The 27371-nt window shown below is 43.8% G+C and overlaps 1 protein-coding gene across 2 annotated transcripts in view; it reads right to left on the reverse strand.

Moving 5' to 3' along the window:
* The window catches only part of LOC124016882 (MAGUK p55 subfamily member 7-like), a 276920-nt gene that overhangs the window by 114266 nt on the left and 135283 nt on the right, over positions 1–27371 (reverse strand). Inside the window, exons 5-7 of one of the 2 annotated variants that reach the window (XM_046332223.1) lie at positions 23684–23824; positions 19578–19658; positions 9641–9772 (exon numbers count right to left, since the gene is read on the reverse strand). In XM_046332223.1, coding sequence (XP_046188179.1) covers positions 9641–9772; positions 19578–19658; positions 23684–23824 — 354 coding nt within the window. The remainder of the gene's footprint in view (positions 1–9640; positions 9773–19577; positions 19659–23683; positions 23825–27371) is intronic. The other variant, XM_046332224.1, reaches the window with a different exon arrangement.

A 27371-nucleotide genomic window follows, 5' to 3' on the forward strand; every position in this document is an offset into this window, starting at 1 on the left:
GGTCTCAGTGTGCCTTGAGATCAATATGAGAACATGGTAATAACGTTTCTGTGATGTGGGGTGTTCTGAGGCTATGAGTGTGGATCACTGACCAGACTGGCATGAGCTAGATTAGATAGGGGCTGTCACACATTATAGACACAAACCCAGAGAACTGGCCATGACCTCTAAAGCTAACCTGTGGTGGGTGGTGGGTCTGGGTTTCTTTCAAAGGTAACAATTAACAAAAATGTTGGTAATTTAATAAATTTGGCCAGTGACTAGACAGAATTAGGCGGAACTGAAACTACTGTGTGGACAAACACACAAAGTTAAACATCTAATAGGCTGAATGTTAACCTTTTTGGGATAGGGGGCAGCATTTTCACTTTTGGATGAATAGTGTGCCCAGAGTGAACTCTGTCCAAGAATTGGATAGAAAACACTCTGACTCTAAAACACTCTTGACTTATAAACAATCATTTTCTAAAACTGTTTGAATGATGTCTGTGAGTATAACAGAACTCATATGGCAGGCAAAAACCTGAGAAAAAACCCAACCAGGAAGTGGGAAATCTGTTTTTTTGTAGTTTTTCAAGTCAGCCCCCATTGAAGATACAGGGTGATATTAGTTATGTTTCACTTCCCAAGGCTTCCACTAGATGTCAACAGTATTTAGAACCTGTTTTGAGGATTCTACTCTAAAGGAGGGGCTCATAAGGGCTCTTTGAGTGAGTGGTCTGGCAGAGTGCCACAGCCTCGGTCTGCCGCTCTCACGTGAAAGGTAGCTAGGTTCCACTTAATTTGTACAGACAAAGGAATTGTCCTAAAGATTGATTCCATACTTAGGTTGGCATGTTTCTATGGGCTGTAACGGAACTTTTTTGAACTTTTCGTCCGACGTTCGGCGCGACCTGAACGCGCTTTTGGATTTGTTTACCAAAAGCCCTAACAAAATAAGATATTTGGACAAAACTGATAGACATTATCAAACAAAACAAACATTTATGGTGGAACTGGGATTCCTGGAAGTGCATTCTGATGAAGATCATCAAAGGTAAGTGAATATTTAAAATGCTATTTCTGAGTAATTTTGACTACCCAATATGGCGGGGCGGGTATCTTTTTGGCTGCTTTGTTGTCTAAAGGCTTATTGCATGGTTTGCTTTCTCCGTAAAGTTTAAAAAAAATCTGACACAGCGGTTGCATTAAGGAGAAGTTAATCTAAATTTCCATGTATATTAGTCGTATCTTTATCAATGTTTATATGAGTATTTCTGTAAATTGATGTGTCTCTGCAATATCACCTCATGTTTTAGAACTAGTGAATGTAACGCGCCAATGTAAACTCCGATTTTTTTTATATAAATAAGAACTTTATCAAACAAAACATAAATGTGTTGTGTAACATGAATTCCAATGAGTGTCATCTGATGAAGATCATCAAAGGTTAGTGATGAATTTTATCTCTATTTCTACTTTTTGTGACTCCTCTCTTTGGCTGGAAAAAATGGCTGTGTTTTTCTGTGGCTTGGTGGTGACCTAACAATCGTTTGTGGTGCTTTCACTGTAAATCCGTTTTGAAATCAGACACTGGCTGGATTAACAAAAATGTTATCTTTAAAATGGTGTATGGTGTTTATCTTCAAAATGGTGTTTTGAATTTGGCGCCCCGCACTTTCACTGACTGTTGCTGGGGTGTTCCGCTAGACAGGTTGAAGAGAGGATGGACACATGCTATACCACCATGGAACCAAACGCTCCGGACACAAACTACTGCCAGTTCCAAATTGAAGTGATCCAATCCTATACCACCATGGAACCAGGACGCTCCAGATGTTTCCTCAAGTTTTACACTCCAGAACATTCGAGAACGCTCCATCTTCTTCACAGAGCACCAAACCCCCAGCTCATCCATCAAATGAAAGATGTATGGGTTTTATAGCACACAACTCTATCTGTAAAACACTAACATGTGCCCTGCCTGCCTACCCTAATCTCATCTGCTGCTCCATGAATCCCACAGAGTAGCGTTACAAACGACTTGATTTCCAAACACTAATGTAAATAGAAAAAAGGGAACATCCTCAAATTATGTTTTAAATGGCTGCAGTGCCATTGTGTACCACTTTCATTGACTACAGTCGAAATTAACATAAGCTTCTCCATAAGCTCTCCAAGCATAAAATTCGCAGTCAAGCCAACGGTATTAAGATTCCATTGAGACACAGAGACAGACAGAGAGAGTGATGGGTGGGTATTATCTGATTGATTGATTATCAGATCTGATTATCTGCATGTGTTTACGACTCTGAGACAAAAGAAGAGATGAGGCAGTAGGAGTGATCCAACAGCTCTAATGGTGTCAGAATGGTGAAGTGAAGACTAAAGGAGTGCCCTCCTGAAGACCAGATGGATTTAAAAAATAATAATAATAATTTTACATGTCAATATCTGATTGTGATGCAAGTCATTCTTTAGTTCTTTCTCGGAAGATCTGGTAGGTAGCACTCTTAAACAGTATAAAAATGAAAATGAACATCGTGGACTCAAAGACAAGTTCAGTGTTCTTAACGAGAAGTCCAGCTGATCCACCAGGCATCTAGAGTGAGAGGTCACAAGTTGTATTGATTAGGTACAGGGCAGTCGACTAGGTTGGCAAGGGCCAACTGGATGGCATGGCACCGGAAGAGCCCGACACCCACACAGGAGATGATGACCTTGGTATTGGAGAGTATTTTCCATGGCACAGTCGCTCTTAATGGGAAACCCAATCGAGAGAGAGAGAGAGAGAGAGAGAGAGAGAGAGAGAGAGAGAGAGAGAGAGAGAGAGAGAGAGAGAGAGAGAAAGAGGAGAAAGGAAAGTGACAATGATCCTGTCAGGTTCCTGGCCTGGTGTTTTGACAGCTCCTAATGATGCTTAACAACCTGGAGATGGAGGTTCGGGTGTCTGGGGGTCTAGACGGACATCTGGGCGGATTGAGGTGCATGATGGAAAGGACTGTATTCCAAATGGCACACTGATTCCCATTTATCATACTTCTTTTGACTAGGGCCCTGGGGTTTGGTTCTGGTCAAAAGTAATGCACTATAGTGAATAGGGTGCCATTTGGGATACACACAAGTTGGTGGACCAGCGTCTTTTCCCAGTCTTTAAAAAAAGTGAAAAACTGATGCACACAATCAAAAGGACAACAGAGAGAGGGAAAGAAGAGACGGACAAACAGTCAGAACAAATGACAGACAGACAGACAGACAGACAGACAGACAGACAGACAGACAGACAGACAGACAGACAGACAGACAGACAGACAGACAGACAGACAGACAGACAGACAGACAGACAGACAGACAGACAGACAGACAGACAGACAGACAGACAGACAGACAGACAGACAGACAGACAGACAGACAGACAGACAGACAGACAGAGACAAAATAAAGAGTGATACACTAGCGTTCAAAAGTTTGGGGTCACTTAGAAATGTCCTTGTTTTTGAAAGAAAAGAGGTGACTCCAGGATGAACAGTTCCTCTGTTCAGTGTCTGTGTTCTTTTGCCCATCTTGTGCACCGGGGCCTCCCACTCATCTTTCTATTCAGGTTAGAGCCAGTTTTCGCTGTTCTGTGAGGGAGTAGTACAGAGAGTTAAACGAGATCTTTAGTTTCTTGGCCATTTCTCGCATGGAATAGGCTTCATAGGCTTCAACAAGAATAAACTGATTAGTTTCAGAAGAAATTTCTTTGTTTCTGGCCGTTTTGAGCCTGTAATCGAACCCACAAATGCTGATGCTACAGATACTCAACTAGTCTAAAGAAGGTCAGTTTTATTGCTTCTTTAATCAGCACTACAGTTTTTACCTGTTACCTGTGAACTTAATTGCAAAAGTGTTTTCTAATGATCAATTAGCCTTTTAAAAGGATAAAGTTGGATTAGCTAACACAACGTGCCATTGGAGCACAGGAGTGATGGTTGCTGATAATGGGCCTCTGTACGCCTATGTAGATAGTCAATAAAAAAAATCTGCCGTTTCCAGCTACAATAGTCATTTACAACATTAACAATGTTGCTTTTCTTTCAAAAACAAAGTGACCCCAAACTTTTGAACGGTAGCGTATATAGATGTGTAGAGATGAAGGGATCCACAAGAGAATGGCACAGAGAGAGCAGTGGAGTAGAGCGAGCCATAAAAAACATAAAACAGCGGGGAAAACACAGCAAGCATCTCCAATCTGCTATTTACATCTGCGTCATGACAGGGTTTAAAAACAGCCAAATGAGAGGAGCAGGACACATCGACCACAGCCTTGCTTGAGTCCCAAATGACACCATCATCTCTATATAGTGCACTAAATTTGAACAGGCAAAGGTAACGTACTTTATAGGAAACAGGGTGCCATTTGGGACAGCCCTGGATTCTCCCTAATGTTTTCTACTACTATCCAACGGTCAGACCTAATGCCTGCGGTATCTCTGTTGATTCATTTTTCACTACTTTTACATTTATTTTTGACTTTCTTTTCAAAGATGCAGGATGAAGATGGGGTGGTGAGGCGTTTGTCTCTCTCTCACTCTGCTCCTTAGGCTCCTGGCTTGGGGAGGTTGAATTGTGTAACGCCAGTGCTTCTCTCCCATCCTGGCAACTCTGGCTGTTGTCTACAGCGCTTATATTAGACAGTCTGTACTCAGCCCCTTTATCACCAAAAGGCCTATGGGCCCTGATAAAAAGTAATGCACATTATAGGGAATAGGATGCCATTTGGGACATACACACTATATCCCGATGCTCAGAGGAGACAGAAGTTGGTCTTGACGCAACTCTTGTGTTCGTTCCACTCAAATGTAGTTTTGGGTAACCTAATCCAAAATAACACATTCTTCCAATAAAAATAAACGTCAGGCCTTATTTCTGGAGCAGGCTGCACCCACATGTTTATGCCTCTCTCTATTCAAACTTCATTATTTCATTGTCCCGACATTGGACCTAATAAAACAAAAGGTTTGGGTTACAGTGGGTGCCAAAGAATGGACTGAGGGGGGGTAAAGAAAAAGGTCCCCTGCTATACTCGGCCTTGTCTCAGGATGGTAAGTTGGTGGTTGAAGATATCCCTCTAGTGGTGTGGGGGCTGTGCTTTGGCAAAGTGGGTGGGGTTATATCCTGCCTGTTTGGCCCTGTCCGGGGGTATCATCGGATGGGGCCACAGTGTCTTCTGACCCCTAATGTCTCAGCCTCCAGTATTTATGCTGCAGTAGTTTGTGTGTCGGGGGGCTAGGGTCAGTCTGTTATATGTGGAGTATTTGTCCTGAATTATCCGGTGTCCTGTGTGAATTAAAGTATGCTCTCTCTAATTCTCTCTTTCTCTCTTTTTTTCTCTCTCTCTCTCGGAGGACCTGAGCCCCAGGGCCATGCCTCAGGACTACCTGGCATGATGACTCCTTGTTGTCCCCAGTCCACCTGCCGTGCTGCTGCTCCAGTTTCAACTGTTCTGCCTGCGGCTATGGAACCCTGACCTGTTCACTGTGATTACTATTATTTGACCATGCTGGCCATTTATGAACATTTGAACATCTTGGCCATGTTCTGTTATAATCTCCACCCGGCACAGCCAGAAGAAGACTGCCTCATAGCCTGGTTCCTCTCTAGGTTTCTTCCTAGGTTTTGGCCTTTCTAGGGAGTTTTTCCTAGCCACCGTGCTTCTGCACCTGCATTGCTTGCTGTTTGGGGTTTTAGGCTGGGTTTCTGTATAGCACTTTGATATATCAGCTGATGTAAGAAGGGCTATATAATTACATTTGATTTGACAAGAAATATGGAGTTTTTAAAGTATGAAGTCACAGCGTGAAAAATGATAGCAATTAATCAGAGCTACCGAATACAATCCACTCAACTAATCACAATTAAGCTAATGGATGAGTCACCAGTAAAGGCCTCAGCATGCTAACTATGAAACAGTCCCCTGAAGATAAAGCCAAAACATGCAAAGAGAGAAAGAGAGACAGGAAATAAATGACCTCAATACTGTACTGTGCTCTTGTTATGATGTTAAGTGTGATAATTTCAGGCTGATTATGTCAAATTGCAAGTTAAAAGGCACATCCAGGCCTCCTGAGCAGGCCTGCGGTCTAAGGCACTGTGTCGCAGTGCTTGAAGTGTCACTACAGACCCGGGTTCAGTTCACCCATGAGGTGGCGCACAATTGGCCCAGTGTTGTCTGGGTTAAGGGAGGGTTTGGCGGGGCACCTGCAAGCTGACCTAGGTCACCAGCTGGACGATGTTGCCTCTGACACGTTGGTGTGACTGGCTTCCGGGTTAAGGGAGCAGTATGTCAAGAAGCAGAGCGGCTTGGCAGGGTCATGTTTAGGAGGACGCATGGCTGTCGACCTTCGTATCTCCTGAGTCCGTAGGGGATTTGCAGCGATGGAAAAAGACACATCCAAGTCAATTTGGTGCAGTGCAAGATGAAGACCCTACACAATTTGGGGCCTTTATTGGCAGAAATGCTAAAATGGCGGTGTGGCTAGAGTACTGCCTTAATGGTTTCACTCCTACTTGTCTGACATAGCCAAGAGATGAAAGGTACAATCACTGAAGGTGGGATCCTCCTCTTCCCAAACCTTATGTCTGAATGATTGTTTACTGTTATTTAATTTAATTTCAATGCAGGTCTATCTGAAAGAAGAAAAAAAAACAGTTGTGGTTGGAGCTACAGTAATGATGATGCCATATAGATATTGTAATATTTGGATTGGATATCTTACAAAGTAAATACAGTTATTTCCTCATTGCAAAGCTATGGGTTATTATAAGTTACCCAGCCCTGGTTGTGGTTGTGGCGTGCAGACTACAGACAGACTATGGCCACAGTGCTCTCTCCAGTCTACAGTCAGTGAGTGAGTCACCCAGAGTGGTGAACAACAGTGGTTAACCAACCCACACCGTCCACTCACAGTGCTGCTGCTCCAGAGGAGGGAGGGCTACCGTGTGAAGTTCTGGCAGGAGCGTGATTACAGAGAGAGAGAGGAACACTGGGAAATGAAGGCGGTGGCTCTTTGAGATGGCCCAGACCAGACTCAGACCACAGAGTGGGCAGCAGCCCTGAATTGGCTCTCTCATCAGCATAGGTGCTAGGCCCTTCCCTCTCTGCCCGAGTCGCCACCAGCTCGCCGCATGCAAATAGAATCATCACCATCAAACGTTCAGACGTGACATTTCTGGAAGACGGACAGCCTCCGGTTGGAGGCTCCATTGGAATGTATTGTTTTGTTTTCAGTTGCAGACAGATAGCAAACACAGGAATCCTCCTCCTGTACCACTGCCAAGCCTCAATTAGAGCACAATAAGGGTCCTTCAGGCAGTGAGAGGGCAGCCCAAACATGAGATGAAACCACACTGTGCTGAGGGACGGACGGATAAGCCACAGACTCTGAATGGTCAATAGGCTTGGACCCCTTGACATTAAATCACTCTGTACACGTATAACACATTTTATAACACTTCAGTGTTTCGTCAACATGAAACCCTTTGACACTATTGTACTGCCAAAACAACATCATCACACATTCCAAATTCATGTTTCCGAGTTGACCTCTAAGGATCCAAATACAGTCAGAAGAGAAAAACAAGTTGACATGTAGGAGGCTGGTGAAAAATGCAACCTGACAATTAAACCTGACTGGGGCCTGTGTGTAAATCACATTATGGTTTCTGAGATGTGACCTTACTTACATCAGCCCTAGTAGTAGTAGTAGTAGTGGGCTGGGAAAAAACAATAGCAGAGCAAAAACAATAAGGAGCTAGAGAACATTCCAGAGCCAGAGGGACTGACTGAGTGAACTGAAAGCCACTTATTACAGTGACCAGCCGGGGGAACTGGAACATGCAAGGGGAAGGCTGGAATCCGAAATGACTTTAGGTGTGTTCTGTTCCTCGCCGGTTCCCTGAGGTGTGGTTAGAGGGGAGGTGAGACGGCGGGCAGGCACAGAGCCAAATAAAGGTCTGAGAAAACCTCAATGGGAACCTCAAAATAAAGCAAGACCAGCCAAGACAGGACACTACTGTTACTGTAGCACACACACACACACACACACCAGATCAAAGAGGGCTGTGGCCTCCACACACAACAAAGGGTGGCACTCTGATGACAGAGTGACAGACCGCCAGCCCGGAGGGAGTGGGACAGGAAGAGAACTGCCATGCCAGACAGGACACTGAGGTCAGGACCGTGATGGTGGCGGGGGGGAGGGATGGATGGATGGAAAGAGTGAGTTGGAATACAGGTGGAGAGAGAAAGTCTGAGAAAAAGAGAGGATTCAGAAATAAAGGATGAGTTAAAGAAAGAGAGGATACGGAGAGAAAGCGAATGAGAGAGGATGCAAAGATAGATGGTAGTAGAAAGAAAAAGAGAGAGGGATGGTGGATGAGAGAAAGAGGGATGAGAGAGAAAGAGAGGAGGGGGTGAGAGAGCAGACCCACCAGCTGACCACAAAGAGGTGTGGCTGTTTGCCAGCAGAGCTTGTGTGTGTGTGTGCGTGTGCGTGTGCGTGTGCGTGTGCGTGTGTGTGTGTGTGTGTGTGTGTGTGTGTGTGTGTGTGTGTGTGTGTGTGTGTGTGTGTGTGTGTGTGTGTGTGTGTGTGTGTGTGTGTGTGTGTGTGTGTGTGTGTGTGTGTGTGTGTGTATATATATATATATGTTGACGTGTCCCCACAAGAATAGTAAATAAACAAATATTTGACCAACTAGGGACATGTAGTTCGTCCCCACAAGGTAAAATGCTAATTCTAGGGGGTTTAGGATTATGGTTAGACTTAGTGTTAGATTTCGGTTTAAGGTTAGGAGCTATGGTTAGGTTAAGGGTTAGGGTTAAGGTTAGGTTTTTTTATTAGGGTAAGAGTACAGATTAGGGTTACGTTTAGGGGTTTGAGAAAATAGGATTTTGAGTAGGACTGAATTGTGTCCCCACAAGGTTAGCTGTACAAGACTGTGTGTGTGTGCGCGCGTGTTTGTCACATGTCTGCATATGTGTGAAGCATGTGTGTATGTGAGAGAGAGCAGAGCAGGGCTGACCAGGGGAATGTGTGGTATGTCTCTCAGTGGGGAGAGGAGGAACTGGAGCTGGATGTAAAGGATGAGAGTGAGAAAGGGAACCAGGCCAAGACATTGGTTGCATCCCAAATGGCACCCTATTCTATTTACACTGCACTACTTTTAACCAGAGCCGATAGGTCTCTGGTCAAAAGTCGTGCACTATGTAGAGAATAGGATGCCATTTGGGACGCAGTTCATGCTGCTGCCACTGATGTTGTTGTTGGGGTCAGACATCGCTATATGGATGTGAGCTGGGAGCGTGATGAGAGCACCACAAGGGAAGAAACCAAACAGATACTGTTCATTGGCCAGACTGATTCACAGAACATTACACAAAAACAATGTGAGAACTAGCACAGTGCTACTGGGCAGACTGTTACAAAGTTGTCACATCTGGTTCGCCAGACTCTAGGTACAGAGTAGCACCATCTCATATTGAAGAATACAGGGAACCTGTTGTTGTTGTTATTGTGAGGGGGTCTTATGAGAGGCTCCTTGTTCTTGACCAGCCGAATGATCTTCACTGACTCCTCGTCATTGTGTGTGTATGTGTGTGTGTTGTAAGAGTATGACTTACGAGAGGCTCCTTGTTCTTGACCAGTCGTATGATCTTCACTGACTCCTCGTCATCATCGATGTCATCGGGCAACGGAGGCAGATCGGGATCATAACTCTTCTGGGCTACCGTGTCATGGACGGACAGAAGACTCTACGGAGGAGAAGAAAAGGGGGATGAAAGAGGATAGGAAAGTGGGCAGGGGGGGTGAAAGGAGTGTGAAAGAGGAGGCGAGTGGAGAGGAAAGAGAGGGGTTCAAATTCACCATTCAAAGAATAGATCCCTATACAACAGTACAAACTAGAGGTCGACCGATTATGATTTTTCAACGCCGATACCGATTATTGGACGACCAAAAAATTCGATGCCGATTAATCGGCCGATTCTTATTTTTTTAATTTGTAAAAATGACAATTACAACAATACTGAATGAGCACTTATTTTAACTTAAAATAATACATCAATAAAATCAATTTAGTCTCAAATAAAGAATGAAACATGTTTAATTTGGTTTAAGTAATGCAAAAACAAAGTGTTGCAGAAGAAAGTAAAAGTGCAATATGTGCCATGTAAGGTAAGCTAACGTTTAAGTTCCTTGCTCAGAACATGAGAACATATGAAAGCTGGTGGTTCCTTTTAACATGAGTCTTCAATATTCCCAAGTAAGAAGTTTTAGGTTGTAGTTATTATAGGAATTATAGGACTATTTCCCTCTATACCATTTGTATTTCATTAACCTCTGACTATTGGATGTTCTTATAGGCACTTTAGTATTACCAGTGTAACAGTATAACTTCCGTCCCTTTCCTCGCTCCTCGCTGGGCTTGAACCAGGAACACAACGACAACAGCCACCCTCAAAGCAGCGTTACCCATGCAGAGCAAGGGAAACAACCACTCCAAGGCTCAGAGCGAGTGATGTTTGAAACGCTATTAGCGTGGGCGAACTAGCTAGCCATTTCACTACGGTTACACCAGCCTCATCTCGGGAGTTGATAGGCTTGAAGTCATAAACAGCGCAATGCTTGACGCACAAGAAAGAGCTGCTGGCAAAACGCAAAGAAAGTGCAGTTTGAATGAATGTTTACGAGCCTGCTTCTGCCTATCACCGCTCAGTTAGATACTTAGATACTTGTATGCTCAGTCAGATTATATGCAACGCAGGACACGCTAGATAATATCTTCAACCATGTGTAGTTAACTAGTGATTATGATTGATTGATTGTTTTTATAAGATAAGTTTAATGCTAGCTAGCAACTTACCTTGGCTTACTGCATTCACGTAACAGGCAGTCTCCTTGTGGAGTGCAACGAGAGAGAGGCAGATCTCTCTCTTATTGCGTTGGACTAGTTTTAACTGTAAGGTTGCAAGATTGGATCCCCCGAGCTGACAAGGTGAAAATCTGTTGTTTTGCCCCTGAACGAGGCAGTTAACCCACCGTTCCCAGGCCGTCATTGAAAAAATGTGTTCTTAACTGACTTGCCTAATAAATAAAGATTAAATAAAGGTGTAACAAACAAATAATCGCCCAAATCGGTCCCCAAAAATACCAATTTCCGATTGTTATGGAAACTTGAAATCGGCCCTAATTAATCGGCCATTCCGATTAATCGGTCGACCTCTAGTACAAACCCATACTACAAACACGCTGAGATCCTTTCAACTAGAGGGAGAGAAACGGCAGAGAGAAACAGTGTCCCATGTGGCTCAGTGGGTAGAGTGTGGTGCTTTCAACACCAGGGTTGTGTGTTTGATACCCACGGGGGACCAGTGTGAAAATGTATGCACCCTGCCTCAAGTACCTGTTGATGGATTTGATTTCGTTAAGGTCCCATTATACTAGCTACAAGTGTTAATTGCTATTAAGGCAGATCATTGGACTCATAGATCTTCCTGAATAAAAGGAGGTTAACGCCACGCTGAGATGCTATGAATCATGGGGGATGTCGAGGTGGACGGAGAAATGAATTACCCTCCCCTGGTAACGGTTTTTGTATTTCCAGAGAGTGTGTGTCGGGACGGTCCCATGGGAGCGCTAGCTAGCTGATGTTCAGCGATGAGCAAAGTAATGAAGTTCTCAGCTGCCTCACATATTTCACACTCTCACGAGCAGCAGCAGAGAGGGGGGAAAACGAGACGACACAGACGAGAATGATCGCATTCATTTTTCAAACAATTTAACGGCTCCGTGTCGTCTCCGAATGCTGCTGGAAACAAACTGTTTTTTCCATGAAATAAAAAACATAGTCTAATCACGTACCAGAAAGAGGAGGATGAGAGAGGAAGGATAGAGAGGAGGAGAGAAGGAGAAGAGCAGTCTGTTTTATGACATGGGAGCACGATGCACTACAGCGTTCCAAGATGTTCCTAAAGAAGACCAGATGAGAGGAGTGGAGGAGAAGGAGGAAGAAGAAGGAGAGACAACTGGTGTGCTGTACCCAAAGCTCCACTGGGACTCCACCTGCAGCAGACACACCACCTTCGTCTAGTCACCCTTAGGCCAACCCTAATGGACACTGGCTTTAACTGTGTGGCACTAACTATCTTTTGTCATCATGTTTGTATATGGTTCCTGGGAGCAGTGGAAACACATTTCCTTATGTGAGGACAAATAATGTAAAAATAGTAAAGATAACTTATCTTCACAGAACTCTAGAACAGTATAATAACATACATTATACTAGCCAGTGTGGCAGGTAGCCTAGTGTTTAGAGTGGTTAAAGCATTGGACTTGTAACCGAAAGGTTGCAAGATCGATTCCCCGAGCTGACAAGGTAAAAATCTGTTGTTCTGCCCCCCTGAATGAGGCAATTAACCCACTGTTCCTAGGTCGTCATTGAAAATAAGAATTTGTTCTTGACTTGCCTAGTTAAATAAAGGTAAAATACATGTTTTTTTTTTAAAGCAGCCTGCACCAGACCGTGCTCCATTCAGAGCTGGTTAAAATATTACAGAACAAATCTTTTCAGAGGAACGCTCTCTCTCTTTCTCGATTTGCTGAGGCCAAATCTCCTTTGCCGTTTTTCTTTGTTTCTTCTCCTGTCCTCTTTTTAGGAGGTTAGAGAAAACATTTAATGTGGTGTTGTATCGAGTTTCCAGAGTTTTCCGAAAACAACACCGCCGACGAAACACTGCTGCCCTGTGCCGATGTGACTCTGGAGAGAGGAGTGGAGAGGGGTTTTCACTCCGAGGATAGACAGACGGACGGACGGACACACACAGTGTCCCCCACCTCCCTGGTGAGGTGTCGCTGTCACTCATAACACCTGATCTGGTTCGTCAACAACACCAAGGCCTGTTACTATGTGCCAATCACAGCTTATTCCTGTTTCAACAGCTTCTATAACTTCCTTAACCCAACCAAGCTCACCTCAGGCCTCACAGCTCTCCCCTCCTACCCTCTCCTTCTCACAGCCTTGTGTCTAAGTGTGTGAGTGTGTGTGTGCGCGCACGCGTGTGTTTTGCTCCTACCTCTACACCCCTATTAGTCTTGCGTTACCATACTCCCAGTTCTCTAACATTAGGAAGCCTGGAGACCACAGTTGGTTCCTGATATCCATCACAACTAATATCCTGAACACTGAGTATCCTCTCATCAATGCCCACCACTTCCTCCATCAGGGCCTAGTTGACACTCATTCCAGCAGCCCTCCTTTCCCCTTACAGCTCGTAACAGCCTGGCCGGTAATGCCTTGTAAAAACTCCCCATCACAACCACAGACTAGCAACAACAGCACCAGGCTAATAGGTAGCACATGGCAGAGGCAGACCCCTTGCTTGTGGTGGCTGCTGACACACTTGCACACACACACCAGACACACACAAGCACACACACAAGCACACACACAAGCACACACACACACACACACACACACACACACACACACACACACACACACACACACACACACACACACACACACACACACACACACACACACACACACACACACACACACACACACACACACACACACACACACACACTGGCTGCCACCGTATGGAAGCATTCCTCTGGGTCAACGACAGGGAGCAGGTCCTGTTATGACTCAAAGCCAATGTTCTGTGTGTGTCTCCCAATTTAAGGTAGAGCTGATATCCTTGTTGGAACTGAACCATTCAGCTGTAGCAGGAGTTGGGTTAGGGAGAGACCGAGGCTGTTTCACAAATGGCACCCTATTCCCTATATAGTGCACTACTTTTGACCAGAGCCCAGTACTACACTATATAGGGAATAGGGTGCCATTTGGGATGCATCCCGGCATCACGGGCTGGGTTGGGTTCGGCTGGGTCCACCCAGTTTTTAGGACCCGTACGTTAAGAGCAGTGTTTGTGTTCATTATACATAATAGGGATCCTATAAAAACAGATCACTGAGCCTGTCCAAACAAACCTCCTATGGATTCCTGGCATCTAGCACTCATTAAGCTGAGCTTGTCATTCGCAGAGTCATTTTTCAACCTGCAGGCAGACAGTGCAAGACTGGCACTTTACTGACTGTTCCAGAGCCCCGCTGTGCTCCGTTCTACTGCGTTCACTTATCTTGCATTCCAAATAGCACCATATTCCCCACATAGTGCACTGATTTTGACAAGAGCCCATAGGGTGCCCATAGTAGTGTACTTTATAAGGAGTAGGGTGCCAATTGAGACACAGCCTTCTACTGAGAGCCCCAGCCCAGCGTTGCGGTAGGCAGACACACCCCGACCCACTGCCAGCGAACACCCGAAACCCTTCCCCCCACCCCAATAGAACAGAACACACAGTTCCCCCCATCGGAAACAGACGGCCGTCAAAATTAGCACTCTCATCATTGTCAATATTAGCGTTTCTGAGGCGGCTAATATGGCCAGGAGTTGTTTTCTCATGTGTGAAGAATCATAAAAAGGGAGAAAAGAGGGGGAAGTGTGTGTGTGTGTGTGTGTGTGTGTGTGTGTGTGTGTGTGTGTGTGTGTGTGTGTGTGTGTGTGTGTGTGTGTGTGTGTGTGTGTGTGTGTGTGTGTGTGTGTGTGTGTGTGTGTGTGTGTGTGTGTGTGTGTGTGTGTGTGTGTGTGCGTGAATGCGTGAGAGGGGGGGATGCTTTAAAAAGCTGTGATTTATGTCCCACCCCAGGAATGGATCATTTTATAATGGAGAGTGATACTGTTACTATCGCACAGAGACACCATTCAGAGCCCAGGCATCTGCTTGTGTTTTACACACAGACTCTGCGATTTACATGGAGCTGGGTAGGTATCGGGTGCCACGGCAGAACGGTCAGATCCCTATCCAGCCATCAGGAGAGAGAGAGTGAGGGAGAGGGGGGCTTAAAACCCACAGAGAACCATCCGTTGCAGCCACTCAGAAGAGACAGCTTCCAAACCTCAGCAAGTGAGTGTGTTACAGTCAAAGTGTTCCCCCTGACACCATTCCCCAGCGCTGAGCTGGGCTAGCTTCTGCTGAGGTTAATCTATCGTGACCGAGTGCTTCTGCTGCTTGGAGCTAGAAGACTGTCGGTGTGACGGTTTACCCAGGGAACAGTAAAACTATCAGAGAAGCCGGGTAAGCAGGCCCAAACCATACAGGCAACAGCCAGCCAGAGAGGAGGGAGGGGGAAATGGGTATGTGGGGGGAGTGGGTGTGAGTGCGTGTGTATACGCTAGGGCAGTTGTGAACATTTCAACCTGTCGCCCCATTCAGGCCAGCAGAGGAGTGGCCCCTACCAAGCAGGCCCAGCGGCGGAGGCAGTGTTTGTAAGTGTATGTGTGTAATGCTTTGACCGCTCTCTCTCCCATCTCTCCATCTTTCACCCTAGGGCCCGACGAGATTGGCCCAGGAGAGAAACCCCTTGTGATGGATCGACGTTGGCCCTGCCAATAACCTCTGTGTCAAAATACAATAATTGGAGGCGTGCTGCGAGACGCTCCGTGGCACACCAGTGTCTTGAACTAGCCATCGGGGTGAAGGGTTGTAGGGATACGTGGGCACCTCCCTTTGGAGTTGATGGATACGAAGGAGAGGCTGTATCCAAAATGACACCATATTCCCTATATACAGTGCCTTCGGAAAGTATTCAGACTCCTTTACTTTTTCCACATTTTGTTATGTTATAACCTTATTCTAAAACTGAATAATTTTTTTCCCCCTCATCAATCTACATTCAATACCCAATATACACTGCTCAACAAAATAAAGGGAACACTAAAATAATACATCCTAGATCTGAATGAACGAAATATTCTTATTAAATACTTTTTTCTTTTCATAGTTGAATGTGCTGACAACAAAAGCACACAAAAATGATCATTGGAAATCAAATTTATCAACCCATGGTGGTCTGGATTTGGAGTCACACTCAAAATTAAAGTGGAAAACCACACTACAGGCTGATCCAACCTTTATGTAATGTCCTTAAAACAACTCAAAATGAAGCTCAGTAGTGTGTGTGGCCTCCACGTGCCTGTATTACCTCCCTACAACGCCTGGGCATGCTCCTGATGAGGTGGTGGATGGTCTCCTGAGGGATCTCCTCCCAGACCTGGACTAAAGCATCCGCCAACTCCTGGACAGTCTGTGGTGCAACAAGGCGTTGGTGGATGGAGCGAGACATGATGTCCCAGATGTGCTCAATTGGATTCAGGTCTGGGGAACGTGCGGGCCAGTCCATAGCATCAATGCCTTCCTCTTGCAGGAACTGCTGACACACTCCAGCCATTAGGAGGAACCCAGGGCCAACCGCACCAGCATATGGTCTCACAAGGGGTCTGAGGATCTCATCTCGGTACCTAATGGCAGTCAGGCTACCTCTGGCGAGCACATGGCTTAGCGGCCCCACAAAGAAATGCCACCCCACACCATGACTGACCCCCCTCCAAACCGGTCATGCTGGAGGATGTTGCAGGCAGCAGGACGTTCTCCACGGCGTCTCCATACTCTGTCACGTGCTCAGTGTGAACCTGCTTTCATCTGTGAAGAGCACAGGGCGCCAGTGGCGAATTTGCCAGTCTTGGTGTTCTCTGGCAAATGCCAAACATCCTGCACGGTGTTGGGCTGCAAGCACAACCCCCACCTGTGGACTTCAGGCCCTCATACCACCCTCATGGAGTCTGTTTGAGCAGACACATGCACATTTGTGGCCTGCTGGAGGTCATTTTGCAGGGCTCCGCCTGCTCCTCCTTACACAAAGGCGTAGGTAGCAGTCCTGCTGCTGGGTTGTTGCCCTCCTACGGCCTCCTCCACTTCTCCTGATGTACTGGCCTGTATCCTGGTAGAGCCTCCATGCTCTGGACTCTACGTTAACAGACACAGCAAACCTTCTGGCCACAGCTCGCATTGATGTGCCATCCTGGATGAGCTGCACTACCTGAGCCACTTGTGTGGGTTGTAGAATCCGTCTCATGCTACCACTAGAGTGAAAGCACCGCCAGCATTCAAAATTGACCAAAACATCAGCCAGGAAGCATAGGAACTGAGAAGTGGTCTGTGGTCACCACCTGCAAAACCACTCCTTTATTGGGGGTGTCTTGCTAATTCCATTTGCACAACAGCATGTGAAATTTATTGTCAATCAGTGTTGCTTCCTAAGTGAACAGTTTGATTTCACAGAAGTGTGATTGACTTGGAGTTACATTGTGTTGTTTAAGTGTTCCCTTAATTTTTTTGAGCAGTGTATATATTTTTTTTAATTTGCCAAAAATAATCAAATAAAATAAACTGAAAAATCACATTTACATAAGTATTCAGATGATTTGCTCAAGTACTTTGTTGAAGCACCTTTGGCAGCCTATATTGGCTACAATATTGGCACACCTGTATTTGGGGAGATTCTCCCATTCTTCTCTGCATATCCTCTCAAGCTCTGTCAGGTTGGATGGGGAGCGTTGCTGCACAGCTATTTTCAGGTCTCTCCAGAGATGTTTGATTGGGTTCAAGTCCATGCTCTGGCTGGGCCACTCAAGGACATTCAGAGACTTGTCCTGAAGCCACTCCTGCATTGTTTCTCATAGTCTGAGAGTCTTTAGGTGCCTTTTGGCAAACTTCAAGACGGCTGTCATGTGCCTTTTACTGAGGAGTGGCTTCCGTCTTGCCACTCTACCATATCAAATCAAATCAAAGTGTATTTGTCACGTGTGCCGAACACAACAGTGAAATGCTTACTTACAGGCTCTAACCAATAATGTGAAAAAAAGGTATGTGTGTGTGTGTGGGTAAGTAAAGAAATAAAACAACAGTAAAAAGACATTTGAAAATAACAGTAGCAAGGCTATATACAGACACCGGTTAGTCAGGATTTTTGAGGCAGTATGTACATGTAGGTATGGTTAAAGTGACTATGCATATATGATGAACAGAGAGTAGCAGTAGCATAAAAAGAGGGGTTGGCGGGTGGTGGGACACAATGCAGATTGTTAGCCCGGTTAGCCAATGTACTGGAGCACTGGTTGAGGTAGTATGTACATGAATGTATAGATAAAGTGATTATGCGTATAAGATAAACAGGGAGTAGCAACAGTGTAAAAGAGGGGTTGGGGGGGCACACAAAAGTCTGATTGGTGGAGTGCTGCAGAGATGATTGTCCTTCTAGAAGGTTCTCCCATCTCCACAGAGGAACTCTAGAGCTCTGTCAGAGTGACCATCGGGTTCTTGCTCACCTCCCTGATCAAGGCCATTCTCCGCCGATTGCTCAGTTGGGTCATGAGGCCAGCTCTAGGAATAGTCTTGGTGGTTCCAAACTTCCTCCATTTAAGAATGATGGAGGCCACTTTGTTCTTGGGGTCCTTCAATGCTGCGGAAATGTTTTGGTACCCTTCCCCAGATCTGTGCCTTCGCACAATCCTGTCTCGGAGCTCTACGGATAAATCCTTCGACCTCAAGGCTTGGTTTTTGCTCTGACATGCACTGTCAACTGTGGGACCTTACATAGACAGGTGTGTGCCTTTCCAAAGCATGTACAATCAAGTAATTTGAACACAGGTGTACTCCAATCAAGTTGTAGAAACATCTCAAGGATGATCAATGGAAACAGGATGGACCTAAGGATGAACAGGATGGACCTGTTGAGTCTCTTAGCAAAGGGTCTGAATACTTATGTAAATAAGGTATGTGTTTTTTAATATTTTTTAATACATTTAAATACATTTTTAAAAACCTGTTTTCGTTTTGTCATTATGGGGTATTGTATGTAGATAGAGAAATGTTTATATTTAATCAATTTTGGAATAAGACTAACGTGGAAAAAGTCAAGGGGTCTGAATACTTTCCGAAGGCACTGTAGTCTTGGGCATAAGTAGTGCACTATATAGGGAATAGGGTGCCATTTGAGTTACAGACCGCAGTTATGATGGATTCCCCTTATCTCCATTTGTTTCCTGTGAGGGGGTCCATCTGACTCCATTCATCTTGTAACCATTGTCTTTCTGCCCTACTGTACACAGCGTTCTGTCTGTCTGACTCTGAGACGGCTGGACTGATTCAGCAATCCAAACCTCCCTATCTCCATCACACAAACACACACTCAACCATTGAGATTTAGATTTATGTCTAACGAGAGAGAGAGAGAAGGCAGCCAGAGAATTGTTAAAAGGAGAGAGAGAGAAAGAAGCTTTAAAAAGTTTCAAGAAGTGCTACATCCGTTTGTGTGACATCATATCTGTCTGGCTGACCTGTGGATGAACAGTGGATTGATGTATCACAGAGGACACAGAACCTACGGCTGCATCCCAAATGAAAGAGACTATAGTAAAACTAGGATGATGTCATTGTTGGAGGGCGGGAGATGGAATAATGAAATAATGCACTAATACAAGATTGACTGAGTACCATGTAGAAATATGGAATAAATAGGGTGTAAGGGAAGGAGGAAAAGAGCCTATGTTCTGTGGTGAGCTGGTAAGTGAGGTATAGAGAGAGAGAGAGCAAGAGAGAGCGCACAAGAGAGAGAGAGACAGAGAGAGTTGGTGTGTGAGTGCGTGTCTGTTACCTTGACGTGGGGTTTAGCCAGTAGTTTTAGCAGCTCTCCGATTCCTCCACTGCCACCTTTAACCTGCAGTTCCTCAGACAGCTGAGATATAGGAATATAGACAGGGAGAAAGAGAGAGAGAGAGAGAGAGAGAGACAGAGAGAGAGAGAGAGAGAGAGAGAGAGAGAGAGAGAGAGAGAGAGAGAGAGAGAGAGAGAGAGAGAGAGAGAGACAGAGAAAGAGAGAGAGAGAGAGAGAGAGAGAGAGAGAGAGAGAGATAGAGTGTTAGTAGTAATATAGTCAACTCAGACATTCATACAGCTGACTAACAGCTGACTAACAGGGCCAGGTTAACACACACACAAACAAAAAGAGGCCCCAGCCATGACCTAGAGACAGGGATTGTCTGTCCAATGTATGCTGAGGGACACCAGGCAGCACCTTAATTCTCTCTACTCCAGCCATAGCCAGGGGCCCAGGCCCAGGCCCAGGCCCAGGCCCAGGCCCAGGCCCAGGCCCAGGCCCAGGCCCAGGCCCAGACCTAGATAACACCTCCCTCTGCAACTGGATCCTGGACTTCCTGAACGGTTCTAAGTAACAAGAACATTTCCCAGGACATAGACATTATGATATTCGCAGAAAGCTTAAATTCTTGTTAATCTAAACGCACTGTCCAGTTTACAGTAGCTTTTACAGTGAAAGAATACCATGCTATTTTTGAGGAAGTTATTAATAAACAAATTAGTCACATTTGGGCAGTCTTGATACAAAATTTTGAACAGAAATACAATGAAATACAACCTTCCATAATAAAGCCATCACCTAGAGAGAGAAGTACCCAGAGAAGAGTCCCCTAAGAAAGCTGGTCCTGGGGCTCTGTTCACAAACACAAAGGGACCCCACAAAGCCCCGCGACAGCAATACAATTAGAACCAACCAAATCATGAGAAAACAAAAAGATAAAGTACATGACACATTGGAAAGAATTAACAAAAAAAACTGAGCAAACTAGAATGCTATTTGACCCTAAACAGAGAATACACAGTGGCAGAATACCTGAACACTGTGACTGATCCAAAATTAAGGAAAAGTTTGACTATGTACAGACTCGGTGAGCATAGCCTTGCTATTGAGAAAAGCTGCCGTAGGCAGATCTGGCTCTCAAGAGAAGACAGGCTATGTGCACGCTGCCCACAAACTGAGGTGGAAACTGAGCTGCACTTCCTAACCTCCTGTCAAATGTATAACCATATTAGAGACACATATTTCACTCAGATTACACAGACCCACAAATGAAAACAAATCCAATTTTGATAAACTCCCATATCTACTGTGTGAAATACCACAGTGTGGAATCACAGCAGCGAGATGTGTAACCTGTTGCCACAAGAAAAGGGCAACCAGTGAAGAACAAACACCATTGTAAATACAACCCATATTTATGTTGATTTATTTTCCATTTTGTACTTTAACTATTTGCACATACGACATTTGAAATGTCTTTATTCTTTTGTGAATACAATATTTACTGTTATTTCTTTAATTGTTCATTTCACTTTTGTATATTATCTGTTTCACTTGCTTTGGCAATGTAAACATATCTATCCCATGCCAATAAAGCCCTTACATTGAAAATGAATTTGAACTGAAAGAGAGAACGAGATAGAGAGAGAACCAACCGTACATTTCCAGGCCGTTTTATTGTTTTATTAAAAAGTTTAGCTCATAACTCACTAGGGAATAAAGATGAGGCATGTCTGACAACATACTATACACTACCTTGATGCTTCTACTCTAGAATCACACTTTCCATTCTCTCTCTCTCTTCATCTGTCTGTGTGAGAGGATGAAAAAAACCTGATGGGCTACTTTGTGGATTGTGGCTGAGCGGTGCTTCATTTGTAACTCCATAGCCGGTGGGCCCACACTGGGGTGTATTTAGAGAGGCCTGATGTGGAGCACTGAGTTTACAGTTCCCGCATCCCTGAGAAGCGATTACGTTATTTCAAACGCAAATAAAAACCTGCTATACCTGACACACAAATCTTGTTCAATTAATGGTTGTCCTTTAAGGATTTAATGTGACACCAGAGGTTTCCACAACATTATCTGGTTAGGAGAATATCTTACTTGTGCAAAAGCATGGTTCTGTCTCTTCCACATGATTACGTCTCTTGGACAGTGCCGTCGGAAAGAGCTTAGTGCTGGATGAGATTATGAAATGTAAGAATTGAATGAAATGCTGGTATACTACAGCTTCAAATATGTCAGGTTTGTCTACCCTAATGACAGTTTCACAATTTCATACAATGACAATATTTGTCAGTATGCGTTCACCTCCATGTCTTAAACACTTTGAGACAAAGATAATTAAGGTGAGACAAATAAGCTACCTGACCTCATCACTTGTACATCCCTAGCACTGTGACTGTGGAGTGGCAGTCAGTGGCTGCCTATGACCTGTGTGTGTGTGTGTGTGGGGGGGGGTAATGTTTATTGTAAATTTTCATTGTTTATTTCACTTTTGTTTATTATCTACTTTTGTTTATTATCTGCTTTGGTAATGTTAACATGTGTCTCCCATGCCAATAAAGCCCTTTAATTTAATTTAATAGAAAAGAATAGAGAGCGAGAGAGAGAGAGCGAGAGAGAGAGAGAGAGAGAGAGAGAGAGAGAGAGAGAGAGAGAGAGCGAGAGAGAGAGCGAGAGAGAGAGCGAGAGTGAGAGCGAGAGAAATGCTCTCTGGGCCCACCTGGTGGCCAGTCTGGGGAATGACAGCCTCTCATTTGGTGAGTCTATGGCTGCAGTTGTCACCTGCTGAGCCAGCTAACACACATACACACACGCACTAGAGGTCTGGGCTTGTGGGTCTGTGGCTACAGCCGTCACCTGCTGAGACTGCTCTAGACAGTACAATAGGGCAGACAGGAGTTGAAGTGTCATTTTATGTTAGGCAATCAATTAAACCTCCATTACCGAAATCCAAAGCCAAAATGAATTTAACCAAGAGCTCCTCTAGTATAGCAGGTCAAATACATACACTCTACACAACAACTTCATTTGGTTCAATTTCAAGCTCCGAGGTTGAAAAAGGATACTTCTTAAAAACACACACAAGTGCTTGGAATCGTTTTGCACCGCCGTCGTCTGCTCGGGCACTCCTAGACACGTTGATAAAACATCTCTGGCTTTTATCACGATATCTAATAATCCCTGCGTGAGGTTTCTCACAGAATTTACGAGGAAGCGTAAATTTAAAAAGCTGTAATTTGACAAATTTACGGGGGGGCTGATAGTTGTGTCCCATAAAGAAATACTGAGATGGACGCTTGCCAAGACCTAGGGAGGGAGGGAGAGAGGGAGAAGGAAAGAGAAACAAAGTTGTCCTGCACTCTCTCTCTTAATTGAGTTCAATTCAAAGGGGCTTTATTGGCATGGGAAACATACATTTACATTGCCAAAGCAAGTGAAATAAACAATCAGAATTGAACAGTAAACATTACACACACAAGAGTTTCAAAATAATAGAGATTTCAAATGTTATATTATTGGCTATGTACAATGGTATACAAGAAAGAGGGAGAAAAATAAATACAAATAAATATGATTGTGTTTACAATGGTGCTTGTGCTCCACTGGTTGCCCTTTTTGTATAGCAACAGGTCACACATATCGCTGCTGTGATGGCACACTGTGGTATTTCACCTAATATAAATTGGCGTTTATCCGAATTGTATTTGATTTCAAATTATGTGTAATCTGAGGAAAATATACAGTTGAACTCAGTTTACATACACTTAGGTTGGAGTGATTAAAACTGGTTTTTTAACCACTCCACACATTTCTTGTTAACAAACTACAGTTTTGGCAAGTCGGTTAGGACATCTACTTTGTGCATGACACAAGTAATTTTTCCAACAATTGTTTACAGACAGATTATTTCACTTATAATTCACTGTATCACAATTCCAGTGGGTCAGAAGATTACATACACTAAGTTGACTGTGCCTTTAAACAGCTTGGAAAATTCTAGAAAATGGTGTCATGGCTTTAGAAGCTTCTGATAGGTTAATTGACATAATTTGAGTCAATTGGAGGTGTATCTGTGGATGTATTTCCAGGCCTACCTTCAAACTCAGTGCCTCTTTGCTTGACATCATCGGAAAATCAAAAGAAATCAGCCAAAACCTCAGAAGAAAAAGTAGACCTCCATATGTCTGGTTCATCCATGGGGGCAATTTCCAAAGGCTTGAAGGTACCACATTCATCTGTACAAACAACAGTACACAAGTATAAACACCATGGGACCACACAGCCATCATGCCGCTCAGGAAGAAGAAGCGTTCTGTCTCCTAGAGATGAACGTACTTTGGTGCTAAAAGTGCAAATCCACCCCAGAACAACAGCAAAGGACCTTGTGAAGATGCTGGAGGAAACAGGTACAAAAGTATCTATATCCACAGTAAAATGAGTCCAATATCGACATAACCTGAAAGGCTACTCTTCAAGGAAGAAGCCACAGCTCCAAAACAGCAATAAAAACCCAGACTACGGTTTGCAACTGCACATGGGGACAAATATCGTACTTTCTGGAGAAATGTCCTCTGGTGTGATGAAACAAAAATAGAACTGTTTGGCCATAATGACCATCGTTATGTTTGGAGGAAAAAGGGGGAAGCTTGCAAGCCGAAGAATACCATCCCAACAGTGAAGTACGGGGGTGGCAGCATCATGTTGTGGGGATGCTTTGCTGCAGGAAGGGCTGGTGCACTTCACAAAATAGATGGCATCATGAGGAAGGAAAATTATGTGGATATATTGAAGCAACATCTCAAGACAGCAGTCAGGAAAATGTTCTTCCCCAAACTTGAAATTCACATCTTCTTGAACTGCACTGTTGGTTATTATCTTGTAAGTAAGCATTTCACGTTAAAGTCTACACTTGTTGTATTCGGCGCATGTGACAAATAAAGTTTGATTTGACATAGGTGGCATGTTTGGGGAAGAACATTTTCACCATAAAAATGCACCTTAATAATAAAGCATTACATGCATAATCGCATTTGCGGTGACTTTTGAGAATGTTTTTTCCCCTCCGCTAATTGATTGCATTTTGGAACAATCACGTTTATAGCCTACTGCGGTTAGTCTCTACACCAGTTGTAAAGCGAATGAATGTGCTTAACTTTAAGAAGTTATTTGGCCATTTTAGTTTTGATACAAACCTTATCAAAACATATAGGTCTATGGACATGAGGTGTGTGACTATGATTTGAAAAAGTTGCCAAAAAAAGGCAAGCTCTGTTTCTTTCCTTACCGCAAACAAGCTGGGCATCGTTTACAAGTGTGAATATACTGTATCATTCACAGGTGATAGGCTAGTACTGTTCTTAATTTAATGTTGTCTTTACATATAGTAGATCATATATGTGTGAAATTAGCATAGCCTAGAGAAATGTTATGCAACATGAGCTCTTATGAAGTGTTTGATTTGATTTTCGATCACATTTGCATTGATGTAAGAATGATTAGAGGGACAATAGAGTGCTGAGTACCAGGCAGTTAACGTGTTTGGTAGGCTACAAATGTCAATCATCAGCATCAGAGCTTGAAAAAGCGTATTTACCGTGACTAAACTATTCAAATATTGTCTGTGGGTATAACAGGACTGATTTGGCAGGCGAAACCCCAAGGACAATCCATCCAGGACTTTTCAATGCTTTTCTATGGGAAAGTCTAATAATTAGGACCCAGATTGCAGTTCCTATGGCTTCCACTAGATGTCAAAAGTCTTTAGAAATTGTTTCATGCTTGTTTTTTGAAAAAATGTATTCTTTCGAAGTATCCCTCAGAAGAAGTTTTTTGGCGCGGGTGAATGAGTGTGTGCACCTCGTTCTTTTTCTCCGGTATTGAATGCCGTATATTCCGTCTTAAATTTGATTGATTATTTGCCTATTAGTGTACCTGAGGCTGGATTAGAAACGTTGTTTGAATTGTTTGGACGAAGTTTACAGGTAACTTTTTAGATTCCTTTGTAGGTATGTTGGGCGAGTCGGAACAGGTGGATTTCTGAATCAAACGTGCCATATAAACGGACATTTTTGGGATATAAAGAAGGACTTTATCAAACAAAACGAACATTCATTGTGTAACTGGGACCCTTTGGATTGCAAAAAGATGAAGATCTTCAAAGGTAAGTGATTTATTTTATCGCTATTTCTGAGTTTTGTGACACCTGTTCAGGTTATGAATTTATGTTAATGCAGGAAGTATGCGGGCGCTGTCTTCAGAAAATCAAAAGCTATGCTTTTGCCGTAAAGCCTATTATAAATCGGACAAAGCGGTTCGATTACCAATATTCTAAGCTGAAGAATGGTGTATAACACTTGTATTTTCACAAATGTTTAATATTACTACTTTTGTATTTTGAATTTTGAGCTCTGCAATTTCACCGGATGTTGGCTAGGTGGGACGCTACCGTCCCACCTGCCCCGGAACAACTCAAATAAGCAAAGAGAAACGACAGTCCATCATTACTTTAAGACATGAAGGTCAGTCAGTACGGAACATTTCAAGAACTTTGAAAGTTTCTTCCAGTGCATTTGCAGCAACCATCAAGCACTATGATGAAACTGGCTCTCATGAGGACCGCCACAGGAAAGGAAGACCCAGAGTTACCTCTGCTGCAAAGGATAAGTTCATTAGAGTTCAGATGAGAGAGGATAAGTTCATTAGAGTTCAGCCTTGAGGGCTAAATAAATGCAACATAGAGTTCAAGTACAGACACATCTCAACATCAACTGTTCAGAGGATACTGCGTGAATCAGGCATTCATGTTCGAATTTCTGAAAAGAAACCATTACTAAAGGACACCAATAAGAAGAAGAGACTTGCTTGGGTCAAGAAACATGAGCAATGGACATTACACCGATGGAAATCTGTCCTTTGGTCTGATGAGTCCAATTTTGAGATTTTTGTTTCGAACTGCCGTGTCTTTGTGAGACGCAGAATAGGTGAACCAATGACCTCTACATGTGTGTCTGTGATTTATTTAGAATTCAAGGCACACTTAACCAGCATGGCTACCTCAGCATTCTGCAGCGATACGTCATCCCATCTAGTTTGAGCTTAGTGGGACTAACATATATTTTTCAACAGGACAATGACCCAACACACCTCCAGGCAGTGTAAGGGCTATTTGACCAAGAATGAGTGTGGTGGAGGGCTGCATCAGATGACCTGGCCTCCACAATCAGCGACCTCAACCCAATTGAGATGGTTTGGACGAGTTGGACCGCAGAGTGAAGGAAAAGCAAGTGTTCAGCATATGTGGGAACTCCTTCAAGACTGTTGGAAAAGCATTCCAGGTGAAGAAGGTTGAGAGAATGCCAAGAGTGTGCAAAGCTGTCACCAGATTCTTTTTAGAATCTAAATTATATTGGTTACTTGTTGGTTACTACATTATTCCGTATGTGTTATTTCATAGTTTTGATGTCTTCACTATTATTCTACAATGTAGAAAATAGTAAAAATAAAGAAAAATCTTTGAATGAGTAGGTGTGTCCAAACTTTTGACTGGTACTGTATGGCTGTGTGCTCTTCAGAAGGATAGGAATACGCCATAGCACTTTGATTACAATAAACAGAACAGGGGATTTAAACAAAACCACACCATTAAACCATCGCTGTCCCTCCTCCTCCACTTACAGTACTAAGCCAGACTGGATAAGTGGTTTATACAGGTGTGTGTGTGTAGTTAACAATGAGCGTGTTTTTCAGCGTTGTGATGATCGGAGCAGAGGTACTAACGGCCAT

The sequence above is a fragment of the Oncorhynchus gorbuscha genome, unplaced genomic scaffold, assembly GCF_021184085.1.
Source record: "Oncorhynchus gorbuscha isolate QuinsamMale2020 ecotype Even-year unplaced genomic scaffold, OgorEven_v1.0 Un_scaffold_103:::fragment_2:::debris, whole genome shotgun sequence".
NCBI classification, from domain to species: Eukaryota; Metazoa; Chordata; class Actinopteri; order Salmoniformes; family Salmonidae; genus Oncorhynchus; species Oncorhynchus gorbuscha.